The sequence below is a fragment of the Zootoca vivipara genome, chromosome 4, assembly GCF_963506605.1.
Source record: "Zootoca vivipara chromosome 4, rZooViv1.1, whole genome shotgun sequence".
Classification (NCBI taxonomy): Eukaryota; Metazoa; Chordata; class Lepidosauria; order Squamata; family Lacertidae; genus Zootoca; species Zootoca vivipara.
The window spans coordinates 99,856,220-99,868,327 of NC_083279.1; the positions used below are offsets into that span (position 1 = coordinate 99,856,220).

A 12,108-nucleotide genomic window follows, 5' to 3' on the forward strand; every position below is an offset into this window, starting at 1 on the left:
AAAACAGAGAATGGGGAGAAATATTAGAAAGAGAATGACTAAGACTTGAAGGGTGTGAGATCTCATTCCATGGATGCTTTCCCAGAAAACGGATGGGCCATCAGTCGACCATTATGGGATGTTCTCTGTCCTGTTTGGAGCCCCTTGGGAGTATCCAGCGGAAAGTCTCTCTCACCTGCTTTCTCTCCTCTGCCTGACTCAGGAGGAAACCTTCGGCCAGGGCCACCGCCTGGGAACTGGTCTCCGCTCCGCATTCCCTCACCCAGCTCTCCATCTCCGGGGGAAGGACAGCCAGGAACTGCTCCAAGATCACCAGGTCCAGCATCTCAGCTTTCGTGTGCCTTTCTGGCTTCAGCCACTGTTGGCAAAAGTGGTAGAGTCGGCTGCAAACCTCTCGGGGTCCTTTGGCCTCCTGGCAGCAGAACTGCCTCAACTGCTGGCTCTGCACCTCTGAGCGGAGGGTGTCCTCCTCACCCAGGATCTTCTGCACTGGGTTTTCCCAGAATCCCCCACTGGTCCCAGTTTGGTTGGCATAGCCTCTTCTTGCTCCTGGGCCAGCTGAATCTCGCTCATCCATCTGTGCTCTCAGGAAGCCTCTAAGAGATCGGAAGGAACCCCTTGGTCTTCTGCCAAGTTCTGTCCGTCTTAATGAGAAGCTCTAGCAAATCCTACAAAGCAAATACATTGTTCTGTTACAGAATTTGTAGGACAGGGGAAAATAATGGTTCCCTGAGCAAGCATGGATGAGTCTTACTGGGAACCAGGGCTGGACTGCCCCACATCCCAGACCATGAGCTCTTTTTTTGAAAAGAAAGAGGAGGAGGAGGAAGAGGAGAAGAAATAAGGGATTTCTGGGAGATAAATAAATAATAATAATAATATTATTATAATATAATAACAACATTTATACCCTGCCTATCTGGCTAGGTTTCAACAACAACAACAACAACAACAACAACAACAACAACAACATTTATACCCTGCCTATCTGGCTAGGTTTCCCCAGTCACTTTGGGCAGCTTCCAGCAAAATAACAATAATAATAGTAATAGTAATAGTAATAATTTATTATTATTTATTCCCCAGCCACTCTGGGCAGCTTCCAACAGAAAAATGAAATAAAATAATCTATTAAACATTAAAAGCCTCCCTAAACAGGGCTGCCTTCAGATGTCTTCTAAAAATCTGGTAGCTGTTTTTCTTTTTGACATCTGATGGGAGGGCATTCCACAGGGTGGGTGCCACCACTGAGAAGGCCCTCTGCCTGGTTCACTGCAACTTGGCTTCTCGCAATGAGGGAACCGCCAGAAGGCCCTCGGTACTAGACTTCAGCGTCCGGGCAGAACGATGGGGGTAGAGACGCTCCTGCAGGTATACTGGACCGAGGCCATTTAGGGCTTTAAAGGTCAGCACCAACACTTTGAACTGTGCTCAGAAATGTACTGGGAGCCAATGTAGATCTTATGTGGTGTTATGTGGTCTCGACGACCGCTTCTAGTCACCAGTCTAGCTGCTGCATTCTGGAGTAGTTGTAGTTTCCGGGTCACCTTCAAAGGTAGCCCCACATAGAGCGCATTGCAGCAGTCCAAGCGGGAGATAACTAGAGCATGCACCACTCTGGCGAGACAGTCTGCGGGCAGGTAGGATCTCAGCCTGCATACCAGATGGAACTGATAAGACAGCTGCCCTGGACACAGAATTGACCTGCGCCTCCACGGACAGCTGTGAGTCCAAAATGACTCCCAGGCTGCGCACCTGGTCCTTCAGGGGCACAGTTACCCCATTCAGGACCAGGGAGTCCTCCACACCTGCCCGCCTCCTGTCCCCCACAAACAGTACTTCTGTCTTCTCAGGATTCAACCTCAATCTGTTAGCCGCCATCCACCCTCCAACCGCCTCCAGGCACTCACACAGGACCTTCTCCGCCTTCACTGGTTCTGATTTAAAAGAGAGGTAGAGCTGGGTATCATCCGCATACTGATGAACACCCAGCCCAAACCCCCTGATGATCTCTCCCAGCGGCTGCATGTAGATGTTGAAAAGCATGGGGGAGAGGACAGAGCCCTGAGGCACCCCACAAGTGAGAGCCCAGGGGTCTGAACACTCATCCCCCACCACCACTTTCTGAACACGGCCCAGGAGGAAGGAGCCGAACCACTGCATGACAGTGCCCCCAGCTCCCAACCCCTCTAGACGTTCCAGAAGGATGCTATGGGTGATGAATCCTGTACTGCCCCTATTGCCCAACTTCCAGAACATGCACTCAGAGAACTGGGTCTTCCCAATAGGACGCCTGGTGCAAACTAAGGACTTCCTAAAAATCACTGCAACCCCCCCCCTGCCCACCCACAAGGTAGCGTAAGAGAAACCTGGTGGACAAGCAGCAGCAAGGACAGGCCCATCTGCTTCATCCAACCAAGTCTCTGTTACACATGCCAGGTCAAGTCCTCCATCCACGATCAAGTCATGGATGGCAGTGGTCTTATGAATCATTGACCTGGCATTGCACAGCAGTACCTTCAGGTCGTGTGGGTATCCCTTGCCGATTCTAGTATCCATCCGGTCAAGACCAGACCCGGGGGCAGGGATAGTTCTCAGACAACGACTAAATCTGCCTCCTCGGTAATGACATGGTCTGGTCTTAGCGTAACTCCTCCTCCTACCCGTGATCACTGGGATCGGTTGTCCCAGTGCCACCCCCCCTGTGGAACCTGCCCCAGCCATTTTGTTGGCTGGGACCCACTCCCAGGCAGCCCTGACCCCTCCCCCTAAGAACAAATTAAAACCTATATAAAACACACACAAAATAGAATAAAACAATACTAACCAATAAATAAAAATTACAAAACTAACAAAATTAAACAAATTCCCAAACCCAAGTAAACATCCAACCCCCCACAATAACGTATTTAAAATGGTAAAAAGAGAATTTTAAAATATTTTGAAAAGAACTCTGTGCAGTTCAGAGTCCTCATGAACAGCAACAGTGATGGGGGCAACAGTCGCCAGGAGGCCTGTCCTGGGCCAGGTGGTGAGAGGCAGGAATGGGGCACTCACACAGGGGAGTCCTCCTAGGCAGCAGCAGAGTTGGAAGCAGCAGTCCTTATGAGGCCTCAGCCAGGTGGTAAGAGGCAGGGACAGGACCTGCAGGCACTGGTTTCTGCTGCCTTCCAGTCAATGCATGACGTCAGAACCAAATGATAAGGGAATCATTTGCATCTTGTGGAAAGTGGATGCCATGCTCTGGGTGCGAGGGGATTGCTGCAGTGGCCTCCGTGTGGAGCTTCCCTTGGAGACGGCTGGGAAACTGGTCCGCAATGCAGCAGCCAGACTATGGGCTGGGATCCCTCTCTTCATTCCTGGCCTTTCTCTCCCACCTTTCCTTCCATTCATTTGCACATGTTTCCTCTGTTGTGCAATGACGCTGAGTCACACACAGTTAAAGTCCTAGGGACTCCTTTGTTTGAAGAAGGGAGATTTCATGGGAGTTTGGGATCCTCTGATCTCCAGGAAGGAGAGCCTTGCAGACCTCGCCCCCCCCCGCTCCCTGGGTGGAAGGACCCTATCCTCCCTGACTAGGCTTTGTTTTCCCCCCCCCAGGCACCTGGGACCCCCCCCCCCCGTCTCCCCATTGCACCCTCTGGGGGGGGGAGAGGAGACTCACCCGATCATCCCAGGAGGGAGGGGACAGCGATGCAGCCCTTGCAGGAGAGACACCAAAGCAGGAAAGGAGGACAGGGGAGGGAGGGAGGGGCGGGCCTTGGCTCTGGAGGACCTGCCCCCCTTGCTTCCTGTCCTCTCTAGGAAGGCAGCTTGGTTCCCTTTAACCCTTGCAAAGCCGAGTCCACCCAACTCAGCCCCCTCTCGCTTGGCAAAACCTCGGCTCTTTTTTTTTTATGGATTCAGGAGGGGCAGTTGTCCCCCCTGGTTACGCCAATGCCCAGATATCCTTTTGGGGATGAGGCTCTTGGTTGGACTCTTAAATCATTCTTAAATTATCAAGCTTTCCCCATGTGCTTTGTTGTGACGTGGGGTTCGTGATTTCAGCTGGAGACGGTTCTCTAGTAACACTTTTTTATTCAAGCAAACCAGACTGAGCTCTGAGGAGAGGAAAGCTACATTTATCTGGACGGGGGACTAGCTAGAAAGGGATACATTTTGGAGGGAACAATATCAGGCAATCCCAGTGCTGCCTTTTGGGGAAAACCAAGAAGACAGAGGATCCAAATACAGCAGTTTAGATGAACCAATAATAGCTGTACCCTCTGGAACCAAAAGGCAGTTACTTTACCCTAAAGCAAATGCAGACAATAGTGATAGAGATATAAAATACTTTGACTCAATACAGAACAGCTTAGCTGTTTCTATCTAAGAAACAGCTTATTCCTTGTTTATTGTGTTATTACCGGTATCTCCCATTGGTCTGGACACTATTCTGTTGTTGCAGCCTGAAATAGCATGAGCTTTTTCTCCTGCTGCATCACACTCAGATTGACAAATGTTTAGCTTGTGGTCCACTAAGACCCCTAGATCCTTTTCACATGTACTACTGGCAAGCCAGGTGCCCCCCTCCACCCCCACCCCACCTCTCTTATATTGGTGCAGCTGGTTCTTCCTGCCAAAGTGCAGAACCTTAGATTTTTCCCTATTGTATCCTGATTCTGTCTTCTTTCCCACTAGCTCCTCCTCCCAGTTTGGATGGGGAACAAGCCAAGGGAAGGAAAATGTCTCTGATTTATATGCTCAGGTTGTGTATATGTGCAAATAAAACCACGTATCCTGAAGACTCCACAGTCTTTGCTAACCTTCATTCCCAGAAAACTAAACCCCGGGTAAGGAGAAGCCCCCCTGGAGTTTCTTCTTGCACAGAGATTGGGGTGCTGGGTAAGAAAAGGACACACCCCAGAGGTCAGAGCGACGGCGGATCGTGGCATCTCAAATGGCAGTGGTGCCCTGTAGGATGCCAAATTCTTGTGCCGCCTCCCCCTTGCCTCACACTTTCTGTTCAATTTCATAGTTGTTGCGCCCCAGAAGCTGTGCACCCGGTGCAACCAAACTGGCCGCGTTCCAGTTCTACCAAAAATAGAAGGCGATGCATTATGTAAGATGAGTTTTGAGGCTCCAATCAAAGAGCTTGCCATTGGAAAAAGTAGGAGAAGATTGTCCAATTATAAATAAATGGGAAGTATTTTATTTTCCGGTTTATTATTGTATTATTGTAGATGCTTTGAAATATATCAATATATATGGAGTAAGCAACATCTTTTAAGTGCTCTGGACCCCTAAAAGTCTTAATGTGGCCACTGCCCGATGCCAGAAACCCACCACATATTCTTAAGATTCCCGACCTTCAAAGCCTCACCCACACAGCAGTGCAAAAGGAATTTAAATGCATGGAATTTGTGTTATTCTTTCATTGTTTAAAAAAATTAGCTGACTCCGAATCTGCTTATTGTTGGGTGACCTGATTTGTATTGATTTTTTATATTTCTGACTGATGCTCTGTGATCTGCCTGTTGCTCAACAGCAGGTATTTTCACACACACACACACAATCACACTCTTGTGGGTTGGGGAGGGGTCAGCCTGGATGATGCCCTAAGTTCCTTCCTATTCCTGGGGGTCCTGTACCCAGGGAGGGTCAGAACCTAATAGGGGATTTTTCTGAACTGTTCAGACAAGTTTCTTCGTAGGACTGTGACCTTTGCTGGCCCCTTGAGTGTCCTCAGAATCCCCAAAGGATGATCTGGGCTGCAGGAGCTGCAGCAAAGGGATGGGGCAGCCCAGAAAATGCCCCCCCCCATCTCACCTGGCTGCTAGGTAGGAGAGCAAGAGCCAGAGGGAGTTGTGCAGGAGCTGAGCTGGAAGATGAAGACACAGAGACCGGCTTCCTCTGTGCCGGAGCCAAAGCTCTGAGCAATGGAGAAGCAAGATCTGCTGGGGGTGTCAATGCTGCGGGGACCCCCCCAAAAAAAATAAAGAATTCTCCGCTCAGGTTGTATAGATGAGTAAATGAAACCACCCGCCCTAAAGACACCCCAGTCTCTGCTGACCTTGGTTCCAAGGAAAACGGTCTCTGGGTAAGCTAGGATTCATGATTGTTTCTAAGAGGGAACTAAAGGTGAAATTTACCAAGAACAATCCAATCTGATTAAGCCAGACTGGATGGCTCAATCTATAGGATTCTAACGAATCCATCAACTCGCTTCCAGTAATGTGCAAGGGAATGTGCTCTGCTAGCATGAGTGAGGAAGGGCCATTTATCCTCTCCTACGATCCACAACATTCCCACACTAAAACAAACAAACCAAAATCCTTCCGGTAGCACCTTAGAGACCAACTAAGTTTGTCATAGGTATGAGCTTTTGTGTGCATGCACACTTCTTCAAATAGACTGAAAGAGAAGTCACCAGACCCTTATGAATAGTCAGAGGGTGGGGAGGGGTATTACTCAGAAGGGAGGTGGGTATGGGTGATTGGCTGATAGGAGTGGTAAACCTGTTGATGACAGTTAACAACTGTTAATGACTGCAATTGGTCTTGCAGGAAAAAGCAAGGGGTGAGGTGCTAAAGAAAGCTTGATCATGTATAATGAGATATAACCCAGTGTCCTTATTCAGACCAGGTCTCTCCATGGTTTTAAGCTTGGTAATGAGTTGCAATTCAGCAACTTCTCTTTCCAGTCTGTTTCTGAATTTTTTCTGTAATAAAACAGCTACTTTGAGATCTTGTATTGAATGTCCTGGGAGACTGAAGTGTTCTCCTACTGGTTTCTCTGATTCCTGATGTCAGATTTATGTCCATTTATCCTTTGGCGTAGGGTTTGGCCTGTTTGTCCAATTTAGAGAGCTGAAGGGCACTGCTGGCATTTGATGGCATACACCATGTTAGAAGATGAGCAATTAAATAGTCCTGAGATGGTATGTCCATGCACACAAAAGCTCATACCTATGACAAACTTAGTTGGTCTCTAAGGTGCTACTGGAAGGATTTTTTTATTTTTGTTTTGACTACGTCAGACCAACACGGCTACCTACCTGTAACTATTCCCACACTAAGAAACTGAGAATCTAAGTGCCTTCAACCCCTGGAGTCTCATTTGTGCTTGTGTTCCTAATACGTAACCAAGTGTGAAGGGTGTCTTTTATCAACAGCCCCCTGTGAATAAGGAAATGCCACCTCCATTGACTCAAAGAAGACACAAGGGAATCTGCTCCAGTGTCCCAAGAGGTCTGTGGGGCCCTTAAAGAAAGAGGAGCCATTTCTGTGCCCTGAGCCCCCAGAAGGTCAGCAGACCTCCCCGCGAATCCTGCGGAGCTGAGCTCCTCCCTCCCCCCCCCTTCTCCAGGGCCACTTGTTAGAAAGCCAAACCATTGCAAACAATCAATCTGAAACGATACTGTTTTTCTTTCTCATTTATTGCTTCACTTAAAACATTAGTATAAAGTACATAAAAATAATGACACAAATGTAGAGGGAAAATCTACATTACAAATCTACAATATTCTATCCTATTTTTTCTGCATTATTAAATCTCTCAGTATAGCAATTTGTCTTCACCAAAATTAAGATGAAACAGGCATGATGATGCCATTGGGCCACTTTGCATACAGCCTTGAATATTTGCTTTATGAACAAGAAGTGCAGTTTAACATGAAGAAGCGACATTCGTTGGAACTTCCCTTCCTGGAGAAATGAGCCTGGCTCCCTCCTTGGGGTCTTTTGGCTGGCAGGTCAAGACTTCCTTGTCCCAAGAGGCTTTTGGGAAGTGACGGCTTTGCATGAAAGCGCTGGTGACATGCTGCTTCTGTGGTAATGTTCTATAGGCTTCCAATATACCAGATATATCTATGAATTACATTAATATGTAATGGTTTCTTAAATTCTTACACTTTCCCCATGTGCTGGCTGTTTCTGTCTTAAGTGTAAGCTGCCTTGAGTCCCTCTCAGGGAGAAAGGCAGGATATCAACATGTAATATGTTTAGAATGATGGTTTGAGTAAAAATTAAGGCACTTGGCATGCAATCCGAAGGGCCCCTGGGACAAATCAGATCAACTCCTCCTATGCTGGAGACAAGAGATTTTATCTTAGAAGCAACCTCCCAACTTCTGGCTCCTCCAATGCGTTGCGCCTTCTTTCCTGGGAGATCCAACATCATCAGGCCAACAGAAATGGAGAACATTTGAAGGTCCACCACCCTCCCTGACACACACCCACACACCCATATCCAGTCACGCTCTTGAGCAATATAACCCCTTTCATATTCCCCTCCCCCCCAATAATGGGAACTGTAGTCCGGGAGCTGCTGGGGACCCATTTTTGGGAAACCCTGCTTTAAAGGAACTTTTGTTTTGGCCCACAAAGATGGGACCAGCCCACTTTGTATTTTCTTGTATTTTGTTGTCCTCATGACCTTTGTGCATTGATTTTTTTATTTTTTAAGAGGGCAAATTGAAAGAAAAATTGTATGGCAAGTTGCAGAAGAATAAAAGGTTGCGTTTGGAAAAAAAAAACCACACAAAAAACGGGGTGGGGGTGGGGTTGGCATCCTCAAATATTTCATGGGGGGCCAAAGACCCCTACGCCTTTAAGAGCCGATTCTTCCGGTCTACTGGTCTACACTTCCGGTCTACCACGCAAGTTGAACGGCGAGGAAACCTCGAGCTCCGAGGTTCCTGGCTGCGTGGAGAAGGGAGACCTGCGAGAGCGATGCACACTCCCAGAATAACCCCAGATTGAGCGTTCTGGGGTTGTGAGAGCTCAGCAGTGCCCCGAAGCGACTCCTCCACTGCCCGGTAAGCTCTTTTGGAGCTCCAAGAGCCAGCGGAGTGGAAGTCGCGGGAGCCATTTTGAGCACATCACTACCTCCACGGAGCAAAGCTCTGAGCCGACAGTCTGCATGCGGCAGATTTTTCCTTCAAAAAGAAGATTTGAACAAATTGGATACCGTGAGTAAAAGAAAGATTTAAAAAATCGAAATTGGAAAATTGGCCACGGGAGATTTGAAAGGGAAGTCGATCTCCTCCGCTGAGTGTTCTATAACGCAGTTAACTTGTCTGAAGCCGGGAATTGACAGGAAGCTTCGTATCACCTAAAAATCGAGTCTAAAAGCTTTCCCTAAGGCAGAGTAAAAGGGAAAGTTGAACTGTATATAGATCTCTGCAAAAGATTGCTTTTTGACAAGGGGAAGCCCCCCTGGAAGTTGGAGTCGGGTCAACGGGAGGATCAGCAAGCCACCATTATGACGTCACAATTGAAAAAAAATTTTTCAAGACTTCCGGTTCTTACCGCAGCCGCGATCGGCCACGCTTCGAGAGGGCTCCGAGCCTCGGGGTATTTACAGGGCGAAAAGGGGAGAGCAGAAGGCTGTCTGCACCCCCAAATTAAGGGGCAAGATTTTGCCCTCAAAAAGTCGGCGGTGCCCAGAAGAGCTCCCGGCATCCCTCGCCTTCGGGCAGAGGAGAGGGGGAGCCCGGCACTGAGACGCGGAGATCAACCCACCCTGTAAAAAAGCTGTGCTTCCGACACGGCAAGAGACGGTAAAATCTCTTTTACCTTGATTTAAACCTGTACCGGGCCGCGAGCAGTAAAGGAAAGAGAAATAAAAGATAACACCCCCCCCCCCGTGAGAGACTGGGAGAGACTTTAAAGAGGAAAGGAGGAGGCGAAAGAAGTATGGGCGAACAGTAAAGGGGGGGCAAATAAGAACGAAAGGAGTTAAAAGCTACAGATATAAGATAGAAACGCCGCCGGAGGGACAAGAAATAACATAAAAGCAATTAAAGAGAAGGAGAATCTTATTGAAGTCACTCTTACTTTGGGGAGGAGATATACGTGTACAGTAAATTTGTGCCGGTCAAAGGGGAATCCCAAAGACAGCTGCTTTGTAACGCGAGAGAGAACGCCAGAGAAAAAAAATATAATAAGAGAGTGGGAAGCTGGCGCGCTGAAGCGATAAAGATTGGGGATAAAATGGCGCTTGTCTAAAAGTATAATGACTAAGCAAAACAGCTAAGCAGAGAAGGCGGATGCGCGGGGAGAAGTGGAACAAAGAGAGGCCAAGAAAGAAAAAAACCCTGGGAAAAGCACATTGACAACGAGCGCCACCTGGTGGTAAAAGAAAATAATACACTACTACTGTTCTCTATTGTTCTCTAAACTTCAAACAGGCGCCATCAAGTGGTTAAAACAAGGAAGTGCAGTCTCTTTTTTCTGAAAAAACCAGCAAAATGCCAAATGATACGAAACTGAAGAAAACAATGTCTGGAGCAGTTGGGAACTTGCAACAAAGAAGAAGTTCAACCATGGAAAATGAAATGGACCTAAGAGAGCTCATTTGGAGCTTGAAAGAAGATATGGGAGAAGTGAAAAAAGACTTAGCTGAAATAAAGAAAGAAATGAGCGATAGAGTTAAGACCTTGGAGGATAAAGTAGAAAAACTAGAAGAAAAAGCAGACTGCGACATAAAAGATAAAGAAGAGATTAAGAACCACATGAAAGAGATAGATGAAAAAGGCTTAGAGACAACAAGGGAGATAGAGGAACTAAAACTGAGAATACAAGCAATGGAAAATACGATCAAAAAAATGACCAATGAGAAGAGGATAAGCAAAAAAGAAATGGAAAAAGCTAAGAAGGATATGGAAGAGCAAAATATGATTCAGGAGGCACAGATGGATGCTCTTGCTATGATGCAAATGAAAATCAGAGAAAAGACTCTAAGATTTGGGAATATCCCAGAGATAGAGAATGAAAATGTGGAAAAAAGAATAGCCGGGGAAATATCCAAATGGCCAGGTTTGGAGGAAGCTGGAATAGAAAAACAGATAGAGAAAGCATTCAGAGTCAACTCAAAGAAGGCAAGAGCGAACAACTGGCCCATGGACTGTTTAGTGACTTTTAAATCAATGTGGCTAGTGGAAAAGATTTTGCAAACCAAAGGGAAGAAAAAGTTAAAAATAGGAGGAATAGAGACAGTGGTACTAAAAGAGATCCCACCTCGCCTGATACAAAAAAGACAGAAATACCAATTTTTGACAAAACATCTGAAAGCAAAAAAGATAATATTTAGGTGGGAATATCCAGAGGGGTTATCCTTCTTCTATAAAGGAAGAAGAAGGAAGTTTGAAAATGTAGGAGGAGCGGACTCATTTTGGAGAAAATACTGGCAGGACTTGGGAGGCGAAAAGAGCAGACCAATTGAAGAAAATCAAGAAAACAAAGAAGAGGAAGACGACCAAGCCAGCGCAGAGGAAGAAAACGACGAAGGAGAAATTGATGGAGAAGAAGAGGAAGAGGAAGAACTGGACGAAGAAGGGAACCCTAAGGAGCAGGGGGAAGTATAAAATATCGTAGGGAAAAAAAGAGATTTATGTAACTCAGGTTAAATAAAAAAGGAGGGGGAAATTTTATCTTTGGCCTCCATAGAAAAAGTAAAAGATGTATCTCCCCTGAGAATGCCTTCTATATATTCAGTGTTCTTTTTCTCCAAAACACCAAGAGAGGAAATAAGATAAAATTAATTGTATTTTTAAATTTTCCAGTTAAAATTTTTTCTTTTAGCATATATATATATATATTTCTCTTTTTTTCTTAAAGGAAATTTTCTAATAAAGTGTATTGAAAATCAAGATGAAATTAAAAATATTTTCATGGAATGTGAACGGGCTAAATGAGAAAAAAAGGAATAAGGTGGGATATCTATTAAAAAAATCAAATTGGGATATTGCTTGTCTGCAAGAAACTCATGTAAGCAAGAAACATGAAAGGGTATTGATTAATTCAAGTTTGGGGAAGGAATTTATCACAGCGGACGAGAAAAAGAAAAGAGGGGTGGTGATATACATAAAAGAAAAATGGGAACCAAAAATGATTTGGAAAGACAATGAAGGGAGGGTGGTAATAGTCGAAATAACGGTGGAGGGGGACAAATGGATGATAGTAGGACTATACGCACCAAATGGAAGTAAAATGAGTTTTTTTCATGAATTAGAGGGGAAATTATTGGAACATTTGGATAAAGAAATAGTAATAATGGGAGATTTCAATGGAATTGTTAGCCCGGAATTAGACAAATCAAATATTAAAAAGAAAAAGAGAGAAAACAA

At 46.0% G+C, this 12,108-nt stretch overlaps 2 protein-coding genes across 2 annotated transcripts in view; both read right to left on the bottom strand.

Moving 5' to 3' along the window:
• Positions 1-12,108, bottom strand: part of LOC132592085 (zinc finger protein 208-like) — a 154,027-nt gene that overhangs the window by 40,352 nt on the left and 101,567 nt on the right.
• Positions 22-3,737, bottom strand: LOC132592080 (zinc finger and SCAN domain-containing protein 31-like). Its single transcript, XM_060274175.1, has 2 exons — positions 3,665-3,737; positions 22-668 (listed from the first exon to the last, which is right to left on the bottom strand). The coding sequence occupies exon 2, from the start codon at positions 575-577 to the stop codon at positions 101-103; it is 477 nt and encodes a 158-aa protein (XP_060130158.1). The 5' UTR covers positions 578-668; positions 3,665-3,737; the 3' UTR covers positions 22-100.